This window comes from Rhinoraja longicauda, chromosome 3, assembly GCF_053455715.1.
Source record: "Rhinoraja longicauda isolate Sanriku21f chromosome 3, sRhiLon1.1, whole genome shotgun sequence".
Lineage (NCBI taxonomy): Eukaryota > Metazoa > Chordata > Chondrichthyes > Rajiformes > Arhynchobatidae > Rhinoraja > Rhinoraja longicauda.
Genome location: NC_135955.1, coordinates 75,912,102 through 75,938,172, shown reverse-complemented (window position 1 = coordinate 75,938,172; position 26,071 = coordinate 75,912,102). Strand labels below are relative to the sequence as shown.

The following is a 26,071-nucleotide window of genomic DNA, read 5'->3' as shown; positions in this document are numbered from 1 at the left end:
AGGTCCTCGAGTCCACAGCTCCTTGAAAATAGCACACAAGTAGATTGGTTTGTGGCATCAGTCGGGATATTGAGTCAGAGAGTCATGTAGCTTTAGAGGACTCTGATTAAGCCGTATTTGGAGCATTGTGTACAGTTCTAGTCACCCAATTTCAATAAGGATATGGAGATTTTGGAAAGGGTGCAGAAGAGGTTTACCAGATTGGATTAGAAGATCTTAGCTATGAAGAGAGACTGGATGAACTTAGATTGTTTTCTCTGGAGCAATGGAGATTGAGGGGAGAGCTGATAGAAGCATGTGAAATTATGAGAGGTATAGATACAGGTCAGAATTTTTTTTACCAGGGTGGAAATGACAAATACTAGAGGGCATAGCTTCAAGGAGAAAGAGGCAAAGTTTAAAGGAAATGTGCTGGACAAGAGTGGTGGGTGCCTAGAACATGTTGCCAGGGGTGGTAGTGAAGGCAGATATGATAGTGGCATTGAAGAGGCTTTTGGACAGGCACATGGATATGCATGGAAAGGAAGTATATGGATCACGTACAGGCAGAGAATATTAGTTTAACTCAGCGTGGACATTGTGGGCTGAAGGGCCTTTTCCTGTGCTCCATGTGTATCTGTATGCACATAAAGATGAGGGAGTGAGGGTAATATGAAGATCAACCCGAGTGTAATATTGGAGTTTTGCTGTCACCTGGTGGAAGACTACAGCAACAGTATCAGATCTTTAGATACTAAGAAAAGTGGGGCAATAGAAGATGAGACTTTGCCAGAAGCAGAGCATGGGCTCTGCATTATTGCACAATTAAGTTGCTATGTGAAGTAAGCAGAGTCTGAGGCAAGAGAGCTAAAAAAACACAAATGAATGCTTCTCTATTTTTATATATTTGTGCATTTTACTTTGCAAACAATTAAATATCAACATTTATGGCATAAAGTAACAAAATGAATATGTTTTACTATTTTGACCATTTACCCACCTCTTCGAGCTTGGGCCTTGTTGAATAGCGGGATAGAATACCGGTCACGGTATACGCAATTGAGTGTGAACCAAGTTCAAATCTAAAGAAATGCAGTATTAATATTTCTAAAAATGCTGTCATTGTTTACATCATAGGAACCTCACAATAGGTTAACAATCTAAGTTCAAAATAAAAAGTATCTCCCTAACCCAATAAACCCTTGTAATTTCATCTGGAAGAAACTCATCATGTACCTATTATGCAACAAAGTGAATTACAAAAGTCTGAAGTCAAATCATCAAGTTTAGCTGGGAAATGCTTGCCCATAGATAAACAAACATCTAAAGAAACCTTTCATTATTCCCAACTGATGTGCATTCAAGATGTGCAGACACCACAGTGGCATTCAAGAGACTTGGATATTATTTTGCAGGGTATGGAGGGATATCAGAGTTGTGCTTGGCATCATGTTCGGCACAGACATTGTAGGCCAAAGGGCCTGTTATTGTGCTCTATGTTCTAAATGAAAAATATGTTTTTCAAAAAAATCTAAAGAAGAACCTAGAAACTCCCTGGCAGCGATCTAGATCTCCTGAGAAGTTAAAGACAGTAGTAAATTAAGATTTGGATACTGTTTTCAAGAACTATAAAGAGTAATAGAATCATACAGCATAGAAACAGGCTCTTCGGCCCAACTTTCCTATGCCGATCAACGTGCCTCATCTACACTAGTCCCACCTGCCTGCATTTGGTCCATATCCTTCTAAACCTATCCTATCCATGTACCTGTCCAAATGTATTTTAAAGCTGAGAATTGGGACAATTTCCAAGAAACATTTCATAAAGCATCATCATAAATGTAATCTAAGGGTTTTTGGCTGAAGAGTGAAACAACATCATAAAGTAAATGAGTCATTCTCAAATTGTTACACTGTTATTAGTGATTGCCATTGGAATCTGGACTGTGACATTAGCTGCTTACAATAGACAATAGACAATAGGTGCAGGAGTAGGCCATTCAGCCCTTCGAGCCAGCACCGCCATTCAATGCGATCATGGCTGATCACTCTCAATCAGTACCCCGTTCCTGCCTTCTCCCCATACCCCCTCACTCCGCTATCCTTAAGAGCTCTATCCAGCTCTCTCTTGAAAGCATCCAACGAACTGGCCTCCACTGCCTTCTGAGGCAGAGAGTTCCACACCTTCACCACTCTCTGACTGAAAAAGTTCTTCCTCATCTCCGTTCTAAATGGCCTACCCCTTATTCTTAAACTGTGGCCCCTTGTTCTGGACTCCCCCAACATTGGGAACATGTTTCCTGCCTCTAATGTGACCAATCCCCTAATTATCTTATATGTTTCAATAAGATCCCCCCTCATCCTTCTAAATTCCAGTGTATACAAGCCCAATCGCTCCAGCCTTTCAACATACGACAGTCCCGCCATTCCGGGAATTAACCTAGTGAACCTACGCTGCACGCCCTCCATAGCAAGAATATCCTTCCTCAAATTTGGAGACCAAAACTGCACACAGTACTCCAGGTGCGGTCTCACCAGGGCCCGGTACAACTGTAGAAGGACCTCTTTGCTCCTATACTCAACTCCTCTTGTTATGAAGGCCAACATTCCATTGGCTTTCTTCACTGCCTGCTGTACCTGCATGCTTCCTTTCATTGACTGATGCACTAGGACACCCAGATCTCGTTGAACTCCCCCTCCTCCTAACTTGACACCATTCAGATAATAATCTGCCTTTCTATTCTTACTTCCAAAGTGAATAACCTCACACTTATCTACATTAAACTGCATCTGCCATGTATCCGCCCACTCACACAACCTGTCCAAGTCATCCTGCAGCCTTATTGCATCTTCCTCACAATTCACACTACCCCCCAGCTTAGTATCATCTGCAAATTTGCTAATGGTACTTTTAATCCCTTCATCTAAGTCATTAATGTATATTGTAAATAGCTGGGGTCCCAGCACCGAACCTTGCGGTACCCCACTGGTCACTGCCTCCCATTCCGAAAGGGACCCATTTATCCCCACTCTTTGCTTACTGTCTGTCAACCAATTTTCTATCCATGTCAGTACCCTACCCCCAATACCATGTGCCCTAATTTTGCCCACTAATCTCCTATGTGGGACCTTGTCGAAGGCTTTCTGAAAGTCGAGGTACACCACATCCACTGACTCTTGATTCATGTCAGATGTAGGACAGAAGATTAAGTACTGATTTTTTCCTGTTGATTAGAAGCTAATGGGAAAATGAGCTAAGGGGGGAATGCAGAGTCTAGAAAGATAAATGGACAGGATAATGTGGCTTTAGGAGTTGGAAAAGGAAAATGTGAGGTTATTTACTTTGTCTGAAACAACACAAAAACTCACTGGAATTTAGGAGAGTGATCTCATTGAGACACAGAATTTTCCCAGTGGAATTGCAGTTTTTCTCCTCAGCCAAAATGTTAAGAACTTGGTCTCATTGATTAAGCGATGTCGACATAGAACAGGGATAGGGAGACATTTCTTCATTCAGAGGTTTATAAATTCTGGGAAATCTCAAACTCAAAACATAATTGGTATTCAGTGAGTCTGGGTTGAACCTGTGGCTTGTTCGTAATGGTGCCCGTGAGGTTATAGATGTGGTGGTACATTTCTGCTCACGGTTGCCCAGTTTATAAGGTGTCACATTTAACTCATTTGTGCTGCCGTACAATATAATAGAGGCACCCAAGATGGTTAGTTGAAGTAATGCTATCAGATGCATTTGCAATAGGTAGATAGGGAAGGATGAGGTCAACGGGTTGTCACATATTAGTTCTCTTGCTATATGCTGCAGAGCCAGACTGTCCCCTGCGAGAATTTTCCAAAATTTCTATTTCTATTAAACACAGACTGATTTGTTGAATTCTCCTTCCCATTTACACACTGACCTTTGTGTCTTAGGTCTCCTCCATTGTCAGAGTGAAGCTAAACGTAAATTGGAGGAACAGCATCTCATATTGCGCTTGGGCAGCTTACAGCCCAACGGTATATTGAGTTCTCTAACTTCAAGTAACCCCAGCAATCCCTCTCTCTCTCTATCCCTAAGAATAAGGGGTAGGCCATTTAGAACGGAGATAAGGAGAAACGTTTTCACCCAGAGAGTTGTGAATCTGTGGAATTCTCTGCCTCAGAAGGAAGTGGAGGCCAATTCTCTAGATGCTTTCAAGAGAGAGTCAGATAGAGCTCTTAAAGAAAGCGGAGTCAAGGGATATGGGGAGAAGGCAGGAATGGTGTACTGATTGTGGATGATCAGCCATAATCACAGTGAATGGTGATGCTGGCTCGAATGGCCTACTCCTGTACCTATTGTCTATTGTCTATCCCTCCCCCACCAAAGTCACACCAGTTTCTCATTTTCACCCAACAAACAGCTAACAATGGCCTGTTTCCTTTATCATCATTACTTTTTTGCAAATCTTTCATTCCTTGCTCTTCATTTTTCTACATCAATGTCTATATCTCGTTTCCCTTTTCCCTAACCAGCCTGAAGTAAGGTCTTGACCCAAAATGTCACCCATTCCTTCTCTCCAGAGATGCTGCCTGTGCCGCTGAGTTAGTCCAGCTTTTTGAGTCTATCTTCAGGTTAAACCAGCATTTGCAGTTCCTTCCTACTGATTTATCTAATAACATTTTCTTAATGAATTATTCCTATAATAAGTTGGAAATACTCATAAACAATAGTACAGAGGTCACACAATGCTGGAGTAACTCAGCGGGTCATGCAGCATCTCGGGAGAGAATGAATGGGTTACGTTTTGGGTCGAGACCCCAGCATCTGCAGTTCATTTCCTAGTATAGAGGTCACTTTCTGTGATGCAAACTTCAATGTAGATATTAGTGATTTCTGTTATAATATAAGATGATGATTATTTCTTTGCACTTTGGACAGTTACGAGTTGGATCACAAATATCGCAATGGCCGTCCTCAGCTTTTAGCATCTTTGAGGGATACGTTAAATTGAGATTTCGTTTCCAATTTAATCAGCTCCTTTTTGATTGAGGAGTCATGAATAAAGGTTAGAGTGTCGCTCCACTAAAGATTGAAATATCTTCTTACTTTCTGGAGATTAGCCAAATGAACATTATCTAACTTGCCTTTTATCTCAGCAACAAGGCAGGTGCTTGTATCAGATTGCATCAGCAGAAAAATGTTTCACATAACATGAATAAAGCAACAAATTCTCTCATTAACTAATAAAAGCTGTATGATGATACTTACTTTTCAACCAGTTTGTTCCAGTTTTTCTTTAAAAAGTCCCAAGCAATATGTCCTTTTGGGTTTCTGCTCACCAAAACAATGATGTATGGCAGATCTTGTGTTTTGAGAATATCATCTTCTAAACTTTGATCCATTAACCTAATTGTAAAACAAGGGTCATGGTTAAGTGAGATACCAATATATGTTTATGAAGTGTAGGAAAATAACTGCAGATGCTGGTACAAATCGAAGGTATCACAAAATGCTGAAGTAATTCAGTGGGTCAGGCAGCATCTCTGGAGAGAAGGAATGGGTGACGTTTTGGGTCGAGACCCTTCTTCAGACTGATGTTTATGTTTATGAAGTGATTGATACCAAAAGTATTGAACTCCTTCTACAAGATTCTTCCAATTAACAAAGATGGCAGAAATTACTTTAGCAAAGGGACATTTATGCCCACACTTGCCTTTTCAATTAATGTTGATCACCCCAAGTAAATGAATGAATACACAAGCCATCCCATGTTTAAAGTTGAGGAGCTAGATGCAAAGTATATCAGGCCTCTCAGCATTGTTCATTTATGCTCAGTCTCTGAAAGCAAAACTGGAGATTTAATGCACTGGCATCTGATCTCAATAGACAATAAGTGCAGGAGTAGGCCATTCGGCCCTTCGAGCCAGCACCGCCATTCAATGTGATCATGGCTGATCATTCTCAATCAGTACCCCGTTCCTGCCTTCGCCCCATACCCCCTGACTCCGCTATCCTTAAGATCTCTATCTAGCTCTCTCTCTCCACCTCATTCTTGAATTCTGTGGTACATTCTGTGGCAAGCTGATCCACTCTGTGGAACTGCCATCTAAAATCAGTATCATCTAGCCCATTCCCTCTGCTACTTTGTATTATGACTATGTTATCTTAATCTACTCAATGGAGTTGTTACCTAATGCTATTTATTCGTTCCAATGAGTTTAATTCAAAATTAACCATCAATGTTTATTCCAGATGTCAGTCTGTTGTTCATAAATCTGACAATTAATGCTGAATTACTGACCATGAGGGAATTTCCATTGTAACCTCAAATTTTGGTTTTAATTTAATTGCTATTTTATTGCTAAATTAACCCTAATAACTAATTATTTATATTCTCAGTTGCAAATACCAAACCATGATTCTAAAGTTAACAGATGATTATCAGACAATTTCCAACGTTAATTAATAGTCTGTATTGTGATGGAGGTGAAAATGATCAATATTATCTAATTTATTTGATGTTGGGGTATTTAAGGTGCCAATTTTGAGCCTTATTAATCCCTTCCTTAACAAGAAGTTAAGGTGAAAGGCCAAGACCACATGTTCCATGCTTTCATTGACAATTCAGGCAGTGATCACTATATTCTTATGTAGCCTCATTATGGAGGGCTCAAATTTACCAGACCTCTTCTTTCATTATTTGATTAATTACAGTCCCTGGTTTAGTGAATCAAATCCGCACATACCAGCAACAATGACAAATACATGATCCAGTTTCCATTAAAAAGTTAATGTTTGGGACCCTCACACAAGCAAGCATAATGGTGGAAGTCACTAACACCCTCATGGCTGATGACTGCCATCGAGTCCACTGTACTCCAATGTTTGGCTGCTCATGCACCCAAAACCCTGCTGATCTCCAGCAGCCACTCTTGGAAAATCACCTGTTGTGACCAAGTAATTCCATTCAGGTTCCCACTCTGTACTTTGATCTCATTTTACTGCAAATTACTTGCTTTTCTACCAGTCAATTAGACTGTTTTTTCCTTTCAATAGTTAACCCCCAAAAAAGACAACTATCGTCTTTAGTGGAGAAACAAAGAACTGTTGATACTGGTGAATACACAAAAACGTGTTCTCCTGAGATGCTTCCTAACCTGCTGATTTACTCTAGCACTTTGTATCCTTTTAACTATCATCATTAGCAGTGGAGCGTCATAAATGAGAAACCAAATTAAATTATTTGAGTGAACAAAAGACAACTCACCAACAGAATCACACATTTTTACATAGATAGATGTTACGGAATCCTCCTCACTCCCACACACAGAAAATTTGATAAAAGTAAAGCTTGCCCAAGATTCACTCTGCCACGATATTTCATAGAAAGCCCATGGCAGTCGATTAAAGCAGATTTATGTAGTTCCCCGAAGAAAAAAAAGTATTTTATGCGTAATGTAAATTACCACTGAAGTTTCTCTGTATTGTTGGTGATTGTTAAGGCAGTTTTAATTTTGCTCTTCTCTGAACTAAAGAGAGAATGTTTATATTTCTCAAACAGGAAATCCCATCCTTCGTGTGTCTGGGCTCCAACTGCAAAGATTGCTGTCGCAACATCGGTGGGTAAACTGTCAACAAAGAGAAAGAGGAATATTTACCAACTTTAAACTCCATTGAAAACCACATAAAATCCATAAATGGTGGTAAAAATTAAAAGGCTAAACAGTATCTGTGGAAGGAGCTGATAAATGAATGGGATAAATTTGCACCTTCACTACAGAGACACTATCTGGTACAATAGATTGTTTATTGAAAAATCAAGAGGTTCACCAGTATTCTGTTTATTAAAGCTCCTGGAATATTCCAATTATAGACTCAATGTATTAGAGTTAGTTGAAATAACTGAACTGCCAGGCCAAGTTAAGTATATCCTGGAAGAAGATGAAATCAGGTTAAACAGGATTAGTAAATATGATATACAAACTCTTGGCCATCTAGCAAAAGGGTTAAGAGGAAATTTCAGCACATAACAACATCAGTAACAGCTTGTGAAGGGTATGACAGAGTCTTTTCTGGGAGAGATTTATCCTCGGCAAAGTAAACAGCCTTTTGGTGCCAAACTGCAAGGTCTTCCTGTTGCCAGTGGTTTTGATAAACCTGTCAAAATTGGATTAGAGAGAATAGAGTTCTGCAAATTCAGATGATGCTAAACTAATGTAAGTACTATTTCTCATTGGAAATTTTCAGTGAAAGGTTCAAAAGAGAGTGGAGCACCAGCTGTAAGGCTCCAGGTGCAAATGGAAGGTTGAAGGCAGGAGCAGTGGTCAACTTACAGGGGAGGCTCTAGAACAAAAATGAAAGGAGTGAAGGCAGCAAAGAGAGTTGCTGCAAACGAGCCAATAGATTGTTTCCTGATAGAGACTGAAGGGAAACAAAGCAAGTGCCACTTTCTGAAAGGTTTAGTCAGTCTCAGAGATCAAATTAAATGATTGCAATTAAGATCATTTGTCAAGCCTTGTCAACCATGACACGTTTTGTTAGATACACTAAAATAATCATTAAAATAAAGCAGTATCAGCACACGTATGGTCTTTAGTAACCATTCTATTGTAATCATGTATTGTCTTTCCGCTGACTGGTTAGCATGCAACAAAAGCTTTTCACTGTACACGTGACAATAAACTAAACTCAAACTAATAGCAAGACCTCAGATTCTGGGCATTTACCCCTTCTAAAACAGTCAGATTGAATTTTGTGGAGTGCTTTAAGACATAGGTCTACTAAATCCAGGTCTCTGCAGCCTCCTTCAGAATGCACTTTGAACAAGTCCATGATTATTTTCCTATGTGACTCAGGTTTTCCTTCAAAGTGAATTTTGCAAATGTAACCATCTGACAAACTCCACAAATCTGGAATGCAGATCATACTCTGAAACTCCAATCCCAACCTCCATTTTATCAAAGCTCCTTCATATTTACTGATTTAGAGATGCTCTGGTCAGTCTCCTTCACTTCAGTACATTCTGGGTAAAGGATATGTACAACCATCTGCTGACTACAAGCACAGTTGCCTTAACATCCAAAATCTAGGGAAAAACAGAAACTTTTACAACCTTGTTCACTTCGAATTAATACAATATCAGTTTATTCCTTCCCACGTCTTTCGATCAGCTTTTAGCACATATACCAGAAAATACAATTTCATTCCAATGTTTACAGCATCTGTTCAATTCCATTAATTTATGTGGTGTACTGTAGTTACTATCAGCTGTCATTTTGGACCAACCTCAAAGTACCATTGGAATCCTTCCATTTCCTGAAATATTCCTCTGCTTTGTCAACACAGGGCTGGTACTTGCGAACGCAGGCGAATAGCAGAAGCGAGCTTCGTAGCAACCGTTCTGAAACTGAACCATCATCGCTCCATGATTGCTGATCAATCAGGTTCTTAAATAAATCAACTATGTATGCCTGGAATGAAATTAGAAAGTAGAACATTTGATGATTCAATGTTTTTAACGTGGAGGTTACCATGTTTTCATTTGCACTGTTGTTTGCATCAAGTATGATGCTGAACTGTAAAACAAGAACACTTCTTGGATCTGTCTTAAGAATGCATTTACTCCTGTGGTATTAAGCTTATGACTGTTCTTAAGAGCACTTGCCCATCACATTAAACTGAAATACATTTAAACTCAGATTCAATGCAAAAATAAATAAAAAATGGGGGGGAAATCTCCAGGCAACCAAAACTGGCCTAAAATTTTGGATATTCTGGTGCAACTAACAAGGACATCTTATTATTTTTTCTCAGTAGCAATCTTGCCTCACAGCCAACATAACTGATAGTTAGAAAACAACCAACTAACAAATCCAGGCAGAGTTGCAAATCAGAGGAAACTTCAGAGCCTGGGTAGAGGAGCTGGAAACTGAAGAATCTGAACATGGGGTTTGGGAAGAGCTGAGCACACTGGGGTGGAAGAAACCGTCCAATTCCTCCGAGCCCAGAGGTAATGCTATTATATGCATTACTCAGAGACCCACTCCGTATCACCATTTCTGCATGAAAGCTTTCCCAAAGCCTCAAATAACTGGTTTTCATGGATTAAAAATGAAGACAAATATTGCGCCCTAACAGCTTATCTGACAGATGTACTACTTCAAGCAACATGGTATACATAAATTAACTTATAAGATTCTGCAGGGGAATGAAGTATCATTTCAAAGTTCTACTTCAATAGCAGTCTGTAGCATGTTACCAACCAAACTCACTATAATTTAATCCTACCTTCATTTTAGTTTCAACCTCCACCATTTCCCTCTTCTCCATAAGCTTATAGATGGGTATGAGCTCATTCATGCCTTGGAAGACTGGCATGGTGCTGATTTCATTCCTCAGATACAGCGTCAAGTCAAGGGCTTTGTCAAGTGGGAGCTTCCCTATACTGAAGAACACAGAAGATCATACTGATGAGCAAAGAAGATCATAAGTTACTGAGTTGTATCCATTTTAACGCAGTGTATATCATTGTAATGAAACAGTGTAAAGCAATACTTTTACAGATACAAATCTGCTGCTAATAGAGGCAATAAATACCAAATATAACTAGGCTTGACAGAATGTAACTTCTTTAATAATTTTGATAAATAAAATATATTATTAACGTATTTATTTTTATATTTATCAGTTTGCATCTTCAGGATTGCAAAAGTCAGGGGAGCATTAATAAATTATAAAGAACCGCAAAGGTTTTTCAAATTACTTGTTAGAAAACAAAATTTGCAAATAAAAAATCATATCTGATTTCATTCATTGTGTTCAATTGGTAGGAACATTACATTTGTGATAAAAAAAAGTACAAATTATCTTAGGTTTTCTTATTTCAGTTATTGTATTGCATACATTATTCTATTAAAATGTTTTTCATTGGTTTATGAGTCCAAGACAATACTAATATTTTCCAATAAAGAGATTCTTGCCAAGCCCGAGTAAAAGACAAGCTTTTTAATTTTTATTTATTGATTATTTTTGATTTACTAATCAGATGACAGAAATAAAATAAAATGGCACAACAAACTGAAAGCATTTGATATGTCAGATGGTGACTGTTCCCTTCTCATCGAAAGAAAGAAATCCGTCAGCCCACCCTAATCAGTTCCACTGCAGCTTAATTTTTATCCCAAATTGTAGCTCTGCTGTTTTTTGCTATTTGTGAATTTACAGAATCATTCTGGGTTTGTTCTCCATTATATCATTCAGCACTATGCCACATCCTGTTAAAAAACTCAAATATCATTGGTTCAATTATTATCCATTGCAGCAATTCACAAACAGCATAGTCTCACGACCATTCTGTCACTGATTTAGTTGGTGTAATCAATCATTACTAAATTAATCCTTGCTGCACAAGTATCATTCTAGTAAATCTACCCTACATTTTCTTTGTCCTTTCTCGGGTGTGGTGCTCACAATACTCGGGTGTAATTGGTCCAGGCCTTTGTACAGGGCTCTGAATTCCATTAACCCTGACGATTATTTTCTGCATGATTGGGTTTTAGAGTCGTAGAATCAGACAGCACGAAAACAGGCCCAACTTGCCCATGCCGATCAAGATGCCCCATCTAAAAGCTAGTCCCATTTGCCCACGTTTGGCCCATATCTCTCTTAATCTTTCCTCTCCCTGTCATTTAAATGTTGTTAATCTACCTGCCTGTTTTGGGGAGCTGACTCAATACATCCAGCACCCTTTGTGAAATAGTTGCCACTTTGGTTCCTATTAAATCTTCCCCACTCACTCAAAACCTATATACTCTATCTCTGATTCTTCTACTCCAGGAAAAAGACTCTGTGCATTCACCCTATCCATTCCCCTCGTGATTTCATAAACATTGTTAACATCACCTCTCAGTCTCCTCCAATCCAAGGAATACATTTCTAACATGCTCAACCTCTCCCTATAGTTCAGGCCCATGGTCCTGGCAATATCCTTGTAAATCTCTGCTCTTTTTCCAACATAACAGCAAGTTTCCTCAAGCAGGATGACCAAAACTGAACACAATACTCTAAATGCAGCCACTGCTCTGCAACACTCCCCTGTGCCCACCCTTCACTGTGAAAGTTCTGTCCTCATTTAACTTTACAAATTGCAATACCCCACACTTATCCAAACTAAAATTCATTAGCCATTCTTTGCACACTACCCAGGTGATTAAGAATCTGCTGTAATTCTGGATAACCATCTTCTCTGTCCATGATGCCACCTATTTTAGCGTCACCTGTAAACCTTAATCGTGCCTTATATATTCTCATCCAAATCATCCAAACAGGTGTCTGAGGTTATGGGGAGAAGGCAAGAGAATGGGGTTAGGAGGGAGAGATAGATCAACCATGATTGAATGGCGGAGTAGACCTGATGGGCCAAATGGCCTAATTCTACTACTATCACTTATGACCTTATATAATGACAAAGCGCAATGGGCACAGCACTGATCCCTGAGGCACACCTCAAGTCACAGGCCTCCAGTCCGATAAACAACCTTCTACCACCACACTTTGCTTTTGACCATGAAGCCTATTCTGTCTCCAGTTAGCTAGTTCATCCTTGATCCCATGCAATCTAACCTAAAGAGCAGCGAACAATGTAGAATTTTATCAAAGGCAAGACAAGGCAAGTTTATTTATAGAGCACATTTCATACAGCAATGGCATTTCAAAGTGCTTTACACAGAGCATAAAAAATACAGAACAAGGAGAAAAGGTAGGAAAATACAAATAATAAGTAATAAGCTAAATAATTGATAGTTATAAGTAAGATTAATAGAGTAATGGGAAATCATGACAGAAGCCTTGTTGAAGTCCATATAGACTGCATCTACAGTCCTGGCCTCCACATCCCTCTTGTTTAGTTGTACAAAAACTCAATCAAATTCATGATACTATGTTGACTATCTCTAATCAAACCTCTCTTTCCAAATGCGTGAATATCATCACTCAGAATCCTTTCCAGTAACTTTCCGACTACATATGTTAGGCTTATTGGTCAATAGTTCTCAGCTTTTTCTTTGCAGCCCTTCTTGGAAAGAGCAAAAACATTAGCCACCTATCTTTTTGGACCTCATCCATGTCTAACGATGATTCATATATCTCAGGCAAGACTCCTGCAATTTTTTCACGACTTTCCTGAAGTGTTCATGGTTATAACTGACCAGACCCAGGGGAATTATCTGCCTTGACACTTTTTTGGACATGCAACGCTTCCTGGACTGTAACACTGACTGTCCTCAAGACATCATCATTAACTTTCTCAGGTTTCACAGTCTTCTTTCTATGCAGGAAAAACCGAGGAGAAATATTCATTGAGGTCCGTGCCCACCTCCTGTGGTTCCACATTTTGATTTCTGAGAAGCCCTATTCTCTCTCTCTACTTACCCTTTTCCCCTTGTAATGTAATCCCACATTGATATTGATTTATTACAGTTTTGCCAATCCACTGTAAACTATTTTTATTGCCATTTTCATTTAAACTAGTTATGTTATAATTTTTTGTAACATTAGAATATATAGCTTTCAATCCAATTATAAAACTGTGAATGACATATGCATTGACAGATCCAGACATGACAAAATTATGCAGTTAAGAAAATTCTGATTGAAGACGATAGAATTACAAAAACTGCTCTAATAACTCCTAGGAGCAGATGGAGACCAGCTCAAAAGTATTTTTTTTTTTACCTCACAAGCTGAAAGGCATTGTTGATAAGGTTTGCTCGGTCGTTACTACTGAGGAATGTGTGGTTTCCCCTCAGTAGTTTGATTAATGCATCCCATCCATCATTTTCATAATGCACAATGTAATAGCCATTCATATCCACATTGAACTTTATCCAGCTCACTTCCTCTGAGAGCATGATAAAATCTGAAAGAAAGCAAATCAAAACCCATGAAAGCATCTGAAAGAACCTTTCAGAAAGGGGTCACAGTTTAAGAATAAGGGGTAGGCCATTTAGGACTGAGATGAGGAAAAGCTTTTTGACCGAGAGAGTTGTGAATCTGTGGAATTCTCTGCCACAGAAGGCAGTGGAGGCCATTTCACTTGATTTTTCAAGAGGGAGTTAGATTTAGCTCTTAAGGCCTAAGAAATCAAGGGATATCAGGGAAAAAGAAGGAACGGGGTACTGATTTTAGATGATTAGCCATGATCATATTGAACGGCGGTGCTGGCTCGAAGGCCTACTCCTGCACCTATTTTTCCTATGCTTCCATGTGAACATTGCATTTTTCATGAAATATTGCTAATTTTGTAAATTTGTGTAAGCCACATTGTCAACATTTCAATGCGAGACAAGTCGTGGCATATGCAACAAACTTCTCTATTCTCTCATATGCAAGACAAATCACTCTCACGCTGGATCAATTGTTTCCTCCAGTAATGATTGGCTGGGTTCACTCCTAGGGCTGTTGCAATCGTGGGGCTTCAGCCAATGAATAAAAGTTTGATTGCAGCTTTACAAAGTTGTTAATCCCTAATGTAGATCAGTCAAACTTGGCTTGATTGGAAGGCCCTCCTTTTGATTCTGCCAGCCGATTTTGAAACAGCATCCCAATTCCCTGACTTTGGCAAAATCAATTTCCGGTAGTTGTTGATGCGGTGGCTTTGCAATGTAAAAAAAAACTTGCAAACAAATTTATTTTACTCTTCAGTTGATGGCACTACCATAGCTTATTCTGGAAAGATTTCCAAATTGCGTTGTTTCCTGGACTCCAGGATTGCACTGCATTCACAGCAGTGCGGGATATATATATTACTGAGTACCAACATATTTACCTTTTTTAGTCCTCATCAGATGTCTCTGGATGATGTTAGAGTTGCTTGTAATGTAAGTTAGTGGAATGTGCCACAAATAACTACAAATGAAAACACAGTAAGGACATTAATGCTTATGGATCACTTTAAAGGTTTAACGAGTGAGTGGCAAGGAATGAAATACCTTACCAAATCCTAACTGAATGCTAATATTAAACAGATCAAAAATAAATTACATAATTCTATTCATAGATTTTAAAACAAAATTCCACTATAGTCCTACACAACCAATGAATTTAAAAAGGAGATCAAGACAGTTCCATCAAAGGTGAAGTGACAGATGTTATACTTCCTTTGGTTGCTAGGAAAAGTGCCAGGAGACAGAGGGAGGTGCATTAGGAGAGCTGAGCAGACCAGGAAATCATGGGGACAATGGTTCCCTTAGAAAGCAGAAAGATGAGATCATAAGGTCATGTGATAGGAGCAGAATTAGGCCATTCAGCCCATCAAGTCTACGCCGCCATTCAATTATGGCTGTTCCATCTCTTCTTCCTAACCCCATTCTCCTGCCTTCTCCCCATAACCCCTGTCACCCATACCAATCAAGAATCTATCTCCATTGGCTTGGCCTCCAGAGCCTTCTGTGGCAAAGAATTCCACAGATTCACCACCCGAAGGAGAGGGGAAGATGTGATGGGACCATGTTGAAACTGGTGGAAATATCAGAGGATAATCCTTTGGATACAGAGGCTGGTGGGGAAAAATTATGAAGACTGAGGTGTGGATAGTGGTTCCCCCCCTTTGCCTTCACAGATGGTATTGACACACTGAATTTGTCCAGTACTTTTTGTTCTAAATTCCAGCATCTGCAAGCCTCTTTTGTTTTCAGATTTATTTCCTATCTGTGCTGAATGGCCTGCTGATGAAAGTAAAATGCTGCTTGGCAGTGGAAAATGCCCTGAATAAGAGCCCCTCCTGTTCATCACCATTCATCTCCAAAGCTTGTTTACAAATGAAGGCCAACTATGTAGATATGCAGAAACTTAAAATAGCTACTGAATACATGGCAAACATCCTCAGAAGTTGGGGGAATGTGGTTTTATTCTTGTTAATATAAAGTGTCAAATTGGAAATACTAGCAAAGATGCTTCCAAACTGCACATCTAATTCCTTACATATAGAATAATTCAATTTATGTAGATACCGATTTGAAATTCTGTAGCACTAGCAGTTGTCATTTGTTCATTATTTGTTTTCTGTTGTGTGTAGCCAGGTTAGATTGGAAAGTTGTCATGCCATTTCTCACAAGGAAAAACTCATCGCAACTGTACAATTGGTCTTTCTATTTGCAGTGTGATCCCAAACTTGCTTTGGAAAACAATGCCTAACAGTCCAGGAATGGTAGAGACACATTCCTAAAAGCAGTATATGGAGACAATGTAACTACCTGGGCATATTGTGAACAGAATGAATCAATTAAAATGCCATACAGTGAAAGTCCTGTGAAAACAAAGTTCTTCTACTTCATTCATCCCAATCTCGCAACACTGTATTTATGCTTCCCCTTGTGGCTTATCTGGGTGTGGTTGCCAGTTGGTGCGAAACTGAATGTTTTCAAATACACAGGACGTGATGTTAAAATCCAAAGTGCCACCTCTTAACTTCCTCCCGGTAGTGATGGGAGGCTTAAGCACTCACCTATGCTCCTCCGATGTTGAGAAAGGCTGGGCAGACACGTCATTGGGGTTATCAAGTGGGCTCCTACTTTCATCAACTGACTGGGCCCACGACGTCTCCAGTAGGCTCAGCGGTGCATTCTGGGGTCCCAGAACCACCCCCCTCTGCATCTGCCCAGCCGTCTTATTTGCCTAGCTGGGAGACCAGATGGGGTCTTTCCTCTTCAGCCAGAGCCACTGGCTACTCCGCTCTGCCACCCCTGATGTTTCCTTGATGGCCTGGCGTAGGGCTTGTCCGCTGATCCCCAGGTCCTTCATCAGTCTTACAGTTGATGTTGCCACAAATCCTCAACATCCAACTTCTACCGGGCAGATCTTTGCTCTCCAGCCCCGCTGTTCTGCCTCCGCTGCAAGCTCTGTATATCGCAGTTTCTTTCTTTCGAAAGCTTCCTGCACAGCATCCTCCCAAGGGACTGTGAGCTCCACAAAATACACCATCCGCTGAGAGTTGGACCAGAGGATAAGATTAGGCCTCAAGTTGGTGATGGCTATCTCTGATGGAACTGTAAGCCATTGGTCCACATCCACCAGCATCTGCCAATCCCGGGCTGCCTCCAGCTGTCCAAACCTGGTCCTTGGTGGAATTTTCCGTTGCCTTTGTTCCCCTTCCCAAACAAAGGCAATTGGCATAACTGGGTTGGTTGTTCTGGGTGGCAGGGCATTGTTGGTTGTTCTCCTGCTTTCCAGAGTTGCTGCCAGACATTTGAGCACTTGAAGTCTCCAGGTGTACCATCCTTGGGAGAGGCTTACTTTACACCCAGTGAGGATGTGCTTAAGCGTGGCTGGTGTTGAACAGAGGGGGCATGATGGATGCCACAGTGCCATGTGGTGGTAAAGTCTAGTGTGGTGAAACAGAGCAGCAGATCTTGAAAATAAGCCTTGACAAGGTTTGTGATAGTCTCTGGTATCCTGAAGAAGTCATAGAATGCTCAGAGGAAGCTGTGAGGGACAGTTCCAAACGCATTGGCAAGGTCAAGGAAAATGACGTGCAGATCTCTCTTCTCTTTTCTTCCAGTCTGGATTTGGTGCCAAATCATGCTGGTGTGTTTGAGACATCCAGAGAACCCTGGGATGCCTGCTTTTTGGACTGTTGTATTCACAAGGTTGTTTCTCTCCGGATAGCTGGTCATCCTCTGAGCTATGACGCTGAAGAAGATCTTACCCTCTACATTGAGGAGACTGATAGGGCAGAATTGGCTGATATCTGTGGATTTCTTCTCTTTCGGAATCAGGACTCCTCCTGCCCTGCGCCATGCTTTGGGTATGATTCTCTTCTGCCAAGCCACTCTCATTAACCTCCACAGGAAGCGAACATCAGGAGCACCCTTGCAGAGTCGATATGGAACCCCATTTGGCCCTGGGGCTGAAGATGCTCTTGCCCGCTTTACTGTCTGTTCCACCTCCCTCCACTTTGAATGAATGAATAAGTTTATTGGCCAAGTATTTGCATATACAAGGAATGTGCCTTGGTGCTCCGCTCACAAATGACAACACAAACATACAGTAACAATTATGAATAAAGCATAACCACATCGAAACAATAAGGATACAACATTACGGTCGAAATATGTGGGTGAAAATAAACCAGAGCAAAAAAGAGACTACAGACTTTGGTTATTGAGTAGAACTACTACTCGTGGAAAAAAGCTGTTTATGTCTGGCTGTGACGATAGACAATAGACAATAGGTGCAGGAGTAGGCCATTCGGCCCTTCGAGCCAGCACCACCATTCAATGTGATCATGGCTGATCATTCTCAATCAGTACCCTGTTCCTGCCTTCTCCCCATACCTCCTGACTCCACTATCCTTAAGAGCTGTCCTTAGTTCTCTCTTGAATGCATTCAGAGACTTGGCCTCCACTGCCTTCTGAGGCAGTGAATTCCACAGATTTACAACTCTCTGACTGAAAAAGTTTTTCCTCATCTCCGTTCTAAATGGCCTACCCCTTATTCTTAAACTGTGGCCCCTTGTTCTGGACTCCCCCAACATTGGGAACATGTTTCCTGCCTCTAACGTGTCCAACCCCTTAATAATCTTATATGTTTCGATAAGATCCCCTCTCATCCTTCTAAATTCCAGTGTATACAAGCCTAGCCGCTCCAGTCTTTCAACACATGACAGGCAGCTGTGGCTGCTTTGACAGTCCTGAACCGCTTTCCAGAGGGAAGTGCTTCAAAGATTTTGTGGCCAGGGTGAGAGGGGTCAGAGATGATCTTGCCCGCTCGCTTCCTGGCTCTTGCAGTGTACAGTTCATCATTGGGGTAAAGGTTGCAGCCAACAACCTTCTCAGCTGATCGAACAATTCGTTGCAGGGACGACTAATGTCCATCTGGTGTTCTGGTTGTTCAGTTGGTGGAATGTCCGATGGAATAGCTGTCTGCACGTGCTTCTTGTCATCCGCTTGCATTCTTTCCAGATACTCGTCCAGCTCCTGGCTTGATATTTTCAGGTTTCCTCCCTTTTCTTTGGTGTAAAGTGATGTTATGAACTTGTAAGGGTCCTTGAAGAAGCGTGATCTTGTTTGTTCTTTCTTTTTCCGTGATTTCCGCAGGTGCTCTGCTCATCTCAGGGTTGCTAAACGGCTTTTGATGTTTCCCTGGAGAATGTTGATGCCCTCCTTCTCACTATCAGAAGTCTTCCTCCACTGCTTCTTGAGCTGCCTTCTCTCCCGGATCAGGCATTCCATCTCCTTTTGCCGCCTGGACTTGCTTTCCAAAGCTAGTGCCTTTTCCTTTTTCTCCCTTATTCCATATCGTTCTGCTCCATAGCCATAGATAATGTCCCCCATCTTGTCAAGCTTTCTTTCGACTGTACCCCTTACACCCTGTAGGAAACTGGTCAGGTCTGTGTTTATGGTCTTCTATTCTTTCTTCTCCGAGGCTCCAGGCCATTTCACGCGGGATTTTCTTCCGCTGAACTTTTTCTCCATTGCTGGTTTTCTTGGCTGGATGGGCTCCATATCTTCCTCTGCCTGCATAACTCTGCTTGAGTTTCCTTCATCAGGGGGGCTGATGCCCTGTGAACTTTGGTGAGACTCCAGTCACTGGACTTCATTCGACTGACTTGATTGACTTCTCAGGAAGTACTTATCAATGCGAGGTCCCTGTTTTCCCTCCCGCAAGCACCCTTTCTTTCCTTGATGTTTTTTCAGGCCTTTTGAAGATGTTATTTTCATCCAGCCTCTTCTCGGATGCTGATTGTGCGCATGGTTCTTGTTGAGTGCATGTCTTACTCATGGTCTTTTCCGTTCCTAGGTCTATGGCCGTATTATCCGTCAATGAGTCTTCTTCCGCCCCCACTCTCGCAGACTCTAGGGGTATTCTTTCTTTAATTCTGTTCATAGCCATTAGCGGGTGTCTCCAAAATACTGAATAGTATTGGATCCTGCTGACATGGGTAGCTAGCCCATGCCTGCCCCAGGTGAGGTCTATTTCCTCCTGTCAGCTGTCTTTCCAGCAGTCACAAGGTCTTTCCCTTGTTGTCAGCCATTCTATTCACGGCAGTCACTGGATGATTCCAGGGTAAATGTTTTCAAACACTGTAATTATGTTTCCCCTTCTGGCTTATCTGGGTGTGGTTGCCAGTTGATGCGAAACCAAAAAGTATCGTGTAGAAGTTTCATGTCTGCTGTGAGCCGACCTAAAAGTGATCACTTAGGACTTTTTTAAAAGTATGGAGCGGAAATATTTAGTCCATCTCAGAGGATTTGATTCTGACACAAGGACTGAGGTGAAAGGTTACTGAGGTAAACCACAACAACATCATGCACAAATCCTGCAATCTTTTAACAATCAGGTTCAGTTTTCATTTCATTTGTAAAATGTTGTGCTGTAGAACCCTATAGGTATCTTGTTTTCATCATGCACCATTCGATCTTTTGTTGCCATGGTGCTTAAGGTGCAGGAGGTTTATTGGTTTATTATTATTTATTATTGCCACGATAGAATGTAAAACTTTGCTTTGCATGTTATCCAGGTAAATCATTAATACACAAGTACAAACCATGCAAAATATAGAGGTACAGCTGCAGAGAAAGTGCAGACAATAGAAAAAGTGCAAACTAGATTTGGCAAGAAATTAGTGACATGGGGTAGAAATATTACCTTGCAGTTTCAGAATTTGGATCTTGGATATTAGCGCCTTTCTGAAAGTACGCTTGCTGTAAAAGGACTTGTCTTCCTTTCATGGTAACAGTTACCAAAGGGAACCCCTTCTGAAGCGTCCAAGTATTCATCATTGTCTTTACATCAAGGATGTCTTCCATGAACCAATGCTAGAAAATTAAATATGAATATTCAAAAATGTCACTTCTTTCTTTAATTTACTTCAACTCATGCACTTGAATGAGCGGGGGCTTCAATGTCGGGAGCCACGACCGCCCCGACGTGCAGCAACAGCAGCAGCGTGTTCGCCCGCCCGGATCGGACTTATCATCGGCGGAGCCGGCCGCCTTCGGAGGCTGCGGGAGCGGCTGCGACTCGCCTTCAGCTCGGGCCGCTGCGGACTGTCCGGCGCGGCCTGCAACCACAACAACCTGACTGCGGGAGAAGACGGCAGGAGAAGGGAAAGACATTGTGGCCTTCCATCACAGTGAGGAGAGGAGAGGACTGGAGGAGACTCACTGTGATGGATGTTTCTTTGATGGATGTTTCTTTTTTTGTGTATTTTTGGGGTTGTGTAATTTTAATGCCTATTTAATGCTTTTATTGTTGGACTGTGGGTGACTGAATTTCGTCCAATATTGGATGACAAATAAAGCTATCTTGAATCTTGAATCTTGAATTACAACCTATACTGCCATCTTGCAACTTTTCTAGGTACTGCACATAAAGCAGTTTAGAACATAGAACAGTACAGCACAAGAACAGTTGGAAAGAAAACTGCTGATGCTGGTTTAAATTGAAGGTAGACACAAAATGCTGGAGTAACTCAGCAGGTCAGGCAGCATCTCCAGAGAGAAGGAATGGGTGATGTTGGGAATGGGAGGGGGTGTTAAAGTGCTGAACCACCGGAAAATCAGGTCGGTCAAGACGGACTGAGCGGAGGTATTCGATCGCCGAGCCTGCGCTTGGTCTCACCGGTGTAGAGAAGTTGACACCTGGAACAGCGGATACAGTAGACGAGATTGGAGGAGGTGCAGGTGAACCTCTGTCTCACCTGGAAAAACTTTTTGGGTCCTTGGATGGAGTTGAGGGGGGAGGTAAAGGGACAGGTGTTGCATTTCCTGCCGTTGCAGGGGAAAGTACCTGGGGAGGGGGTAGTTTGGGTGGGAAGGGAGTTTCGGAGGGAACAGTCTCTGCAGAAAGCAGAAAGGGCTGGAGATGGGAAGATGTGGCCAGTAGTGGGATCCTGTTGGAGGATAATTTGTTGTATGCGACGGTTGATGGGGTGGAAGGTGAGGACAAGGGGGACTCTGTCCTTGTTACGAATAGGGGGAGGGGGAGCAAGAGCGGAGCTGTGGGATATTGAGGCGATCCTAGTGAGAGCCTCATCTATAACGGAAGAGGGGAGTCCCCGTTCCCCAAAGAATGAGGACATCTCCGATACCCTGGTAGGGAACACCTCATCCTGGGCGCAGATTCGGCATAGACGTAGGAATTGGGAGTAGGGAATAAAGTTTTTACAGGGACCAGGGTGGGAAGAAGTTCTACAGGGAACAGGGTGAGCAGAGGTTCACCTGCACCTCCTCCAATCTCATCTACTGAATCCGCTGTTCCAGGTGTCAATGTCTCTACATCGGCGAGACCGAGCGCAGGCTCGGCAATCGTTTTGCTGAATACCTCAGTCCGTCTTAACTATCCTGATTTTCCAGTCGCTCAGCACTTTAACTCCCCCTCCCATTCCCAATCTGACCTTTCTGACCTGGGCCTCCTCTATTGCCAGAGTAAGGCCCAACGTAAATTGGAAGAACAGCACCTCATATTTCGCCTGGGTAGTTTACACCCCAACAGTATCAACATTGACATCTCTAACTTCAGATAGTCCCTGCTTTCCCTCTCTATCCCCTCCCCCTTCCCAGTTCTCCCACCTTTCTTCCTGTCTCCTACTACATCCCATCTTTGTCCCGCCCCATCCCCTGACATCAGTCTGAAGAAGGGTCTCAACCCGAAACGTCACCCATTCCTTCTCTCCAGAGATGCTGCCTGACCCGCTGAGTTACTCCAGTATTTTGTGTCTACCAGCACAAGAACAGGTCCATCAGCCCACAATGTCAGTGTCAAACATGATGCCAAGACCATCTCTTATCTACCTGTGCATAATCGGTATCCCTCCATTCCCTGCATATCCATATACCTATCCAAAAATCACTTAAATTACTCTATCATATCTGCCTCAACTTCCAACCCTATCAGCACATCCCAGGCACTCAACACCCTTTTTGCAAAAAATTGCCCTGCATATTTCCCTTCATCTTTGCCTCTCTCACCTGAAAGCTATGTTTTCTAGTATCTGAATTTTCCATCCTGAAAAAAAAGTTCTAAATGTCACATCATAATCTTAAGAGTGTTGCTGCATGGAAGGATACCAGCCTTCCTCAGATCTGTCTCCACGTCAGAGAAATCCAGCCACCTCACTGACTTCCCACAGCTCCCTAAATTCCTTCCATTCAGCTACCTATTTCCCTTTGAATATTATCATTGAATCTACCTTCACCACTAATCCTGACTAAGCATTCCAGAACCTAACCAACCTTGTGTAGAAGCAAAGCGCCATTTAAATCAGCGTGTCCTCTATTAGCACATGATGATTTATAAATGTGGTCACCTTATCTAACTTTCCCGACACTTGGATAATTGAGGCAACTCTACTGTAATCAAAGTCATTTCAAATCAACATGAAGTTATGCCATCTTCTCGGGTTGTTAGGTTTTGTGGGCATGGGCAGGAGGTATTGAGATCAAGGCATCTTAAAAAGAATTTTCTGCCCTGACAGAGTTACACTGCCAAGGTTTTGAGACTGCCAAAGCTGTTAAGCTCTGATTCACATTCAGAAACATTGAACACCATTAAAATCAACAGAACAATTAAAATACATTATTAAAACCTTACAAAACTTTTATCACTCAAAACACTTTTAAGCCTTTAAAGGTATTAACAACAAATTGAAAATTATCTGATTCATTCTCAGAACTGTTGTTCTCCATTCAAATGAAGGGATTCAATGTTCCTGCTCCAGGTAACACAGTTCATAAGTCATAGGAGCAGAATTAGGCAATTTGGTCCATCGAGTCTATTCTGCCATTCAATCGTGGCTGATCTATCTGTCAATCTCCACTTTGAAAATACGCAATGACGGCCTCCACGGGCATGGGCAGGAGCATGGGCAATAAATTCCACCGTTTCACCACCCTCTGACTAAAGAAATTCCTTCTCATCTCCTTCCTTATTCTGAGGCTGTGCCCTCTGATCCTAAACTCTCCCATTAGTGGAAACATCCTCTCCAGCTTCAGCAGGTAAAATTCAGGCAAGTCTAGGGACCATTGCATGACTCCATAGGGAATCCACATCTCAGCTAAGTTGGAAGTCTGAAGTGGAACTTGGCCAGCAAGGCCGGCTCTTTGAGGGGAGTTCTTCACTTAAATTTACAGGAACTAATAACAAGTGGTAAATACAAAAGGTACAAGCAGCATTTTTATCAGTAGTAAAATGATTAAAATTTGAGAAAATTAATTGATTGAATACTGAGAGACTCGATATTAAAGAATAACTAATCAAGATTAAATTTTTTCATGAAATACCATGAATATTACTTTTAAAGTAAAAATTAGAACACATTTTTAATTTTGAGAAATACAGAATTCTGACTTTTCCACAACCATTATCCGAAATTTCAATTCAGAATTATGTCCGAATTGAAATGTTTATGCAAATATGAATGTTTCTTAACATCAAGACTTACTGAACCAGGAGACAGGTCTGAATTTCTTTTGCAAAATTGTGGCACATTTAGCCTGCTTCCATGTGCATCATCAGAATGACAAATCTAAAAACATAACATTTACCTTTAATCATTTGCTTAAAGAACATGGGATCACTTAATTGTTTAGAAAAGTACTATCTATCGTATTGAAGTTTGATTTGATTGTATTGATGTATAGTGTACATGATCTGTTTGGATAGCATGCAAAACATAGCTTTTCATTGTATCTCAGTACATGTGACAATAATAAATCTAAAAACTATGCTTTCATGTAATTTTATTGTATTTCAATATTTGAAAGCTATAAAAGTTTGTTGCTTCTCTACTAACCTGCAGCAAATCATACTTACACATACCACTCTGCTAAGTAACTTACATTGTTCCCAGTCCATCCACACATTTCATTTTCTGTTTTAACTTCCTTTTTGGCTTCACCTTCTGCAACACCTTTAGCACATGAACTTAGACCTTTTGCAAGTTCCTCTCTGGCTGCATGATTGGCAGCTGTGCCATTGTCCACCTCAGCCCTAAGCTCTGCTGAAGTATTTAACTCTCTCTGCTTCTCTGGTCTCCACCAAAATGCTGCAGAAAAATATGCCTTTTTCGCATTAGTCATCTAATCCAACATCTTCTTCCATATGACCATCACATACCGCACAATTAAGCCTCTGTAGCTTGTTTTGGATTTTTTTTTCTTTGCCTCTCTAATAGCTCTGCAGAGATCAGACTTGAAAGCCTTGGTACTGGCCTTCAGCAGAGAGTAAATCTCCGTTCATCCTAGGTTTCTGGTCAGATCCTAATCGTCTTTGCTGGAACACAGTCACCAACGCATATCTTAATTAAATCAATAGCGATGAAGTTATACTCATTCAGGCTGGATGAAGTGAATCTTGAACATCTGTTCAAGAAAGAATCTTGAACGGGCCTGTTTTTGATACTCCAGCACTTTGTATCCTTTTGGGTAAATTAGTGTCTGCAGTTCCTCGTTTCTACATTTTGAACCTGCTCCAGTCCAGCAACTCAAGGCAGTCTGGAAGTCGAGCCTGAGCCTCTTGATACCACTGCTGTCCAACTCTCTTCATCGATGCCTCACATTTCAATTTCTGTCTGTAAGCTGGCAGGAGCAGCACTGACAAGATGATCAGACGTGCCGAAATAAGGGCATGTGATGGAGTGATCAGCATACTTGTCAGTGATGTAGCAATGGTCTAGAGTGTTAACATCCCACACGGAACAGGAAACAGCTCATGGTATTTGGGGAGTACATTCCCAAAATTAACTTGGTGAAGTCACTGGCAATGATGAACAGGGCATCAGGGTATGCTGTCTCAAGATATTTGATGATGGAGTATAATTTTTCTACCGCCACATTGGATTGGCCGGGAGTGGTATGTAGATCACCAACAAGATGGCAGATGTGAATTCCCTTGGTTGATAAAGGGATGGCATTTTGATTGATTGATTGAAAGATACAGGCTCTTCAGCTCACCGTCCATGCCGACCATCAATCACCGGTTCAAACTAGTTCATTTTTGTCCCACTTTCGCATCCACTCCCTGAAGACTAAAGGCAATTTGCAGAGGCCAATCAACCTATAAACCCACATTTCTTTGGGATGCGGGAGCACACCAGAGCACCTGGAGGAAACCTACGCT

The 26,071-nt window shown here is 41.4% G+C and overlaps 1 protein-coding gene across 4 annotated transcripts in view; it reads right to left on the bottom strand.

The window, feature by feature from the left end:
* erap1b (endoplasmic reticulum aminopeptidase 1b) overlaps positions 1-26,071 on the bottom strand; it is a 57,917-nt gene that overhangs the window by 2,960 nt on the left and 28,886 nt on the right. For all 4 annotated transcript variants that reach the window (XM_078396458.1, XM_078396460.1, XM_078396456.1 and 1 more), the window contains exons 10-18: positions 24,396-24,479; positions 20,600-20,769; positions 14,781-14,860; positions 13,688-13,871; positions 10,244-10,400; positions 9,242-9,426; positions 7,423-7,584; positions 5,225-5,362; positions 980-1,061 (exon numbers count right to left, since the gene is read on the bottom strand). In XM_078396458.1, the coding sequence (XP_078252584.1) occupies positions 980-1,061; positions 5,225-5,362; positions 7,423-7,584; positions 9,242-9,426; positions 10,244-10,400; positions 13,688-13,871; positions 14,781-14,860; positions 20,600-20,769; positions 24,396-24,479 (1,242 nt within the window). The remainder of the gene's footprint in view (positions 1-979; positions 1,062-5,224; positions 5,363-7,422; positions 7,585-9,241; positions 9,427-10,243; positions 10,401-13,687; positions 13,872-14,780; positions 14,861-20,599; positions 20,770-24,395; positions 24,480-26,071) is intronic.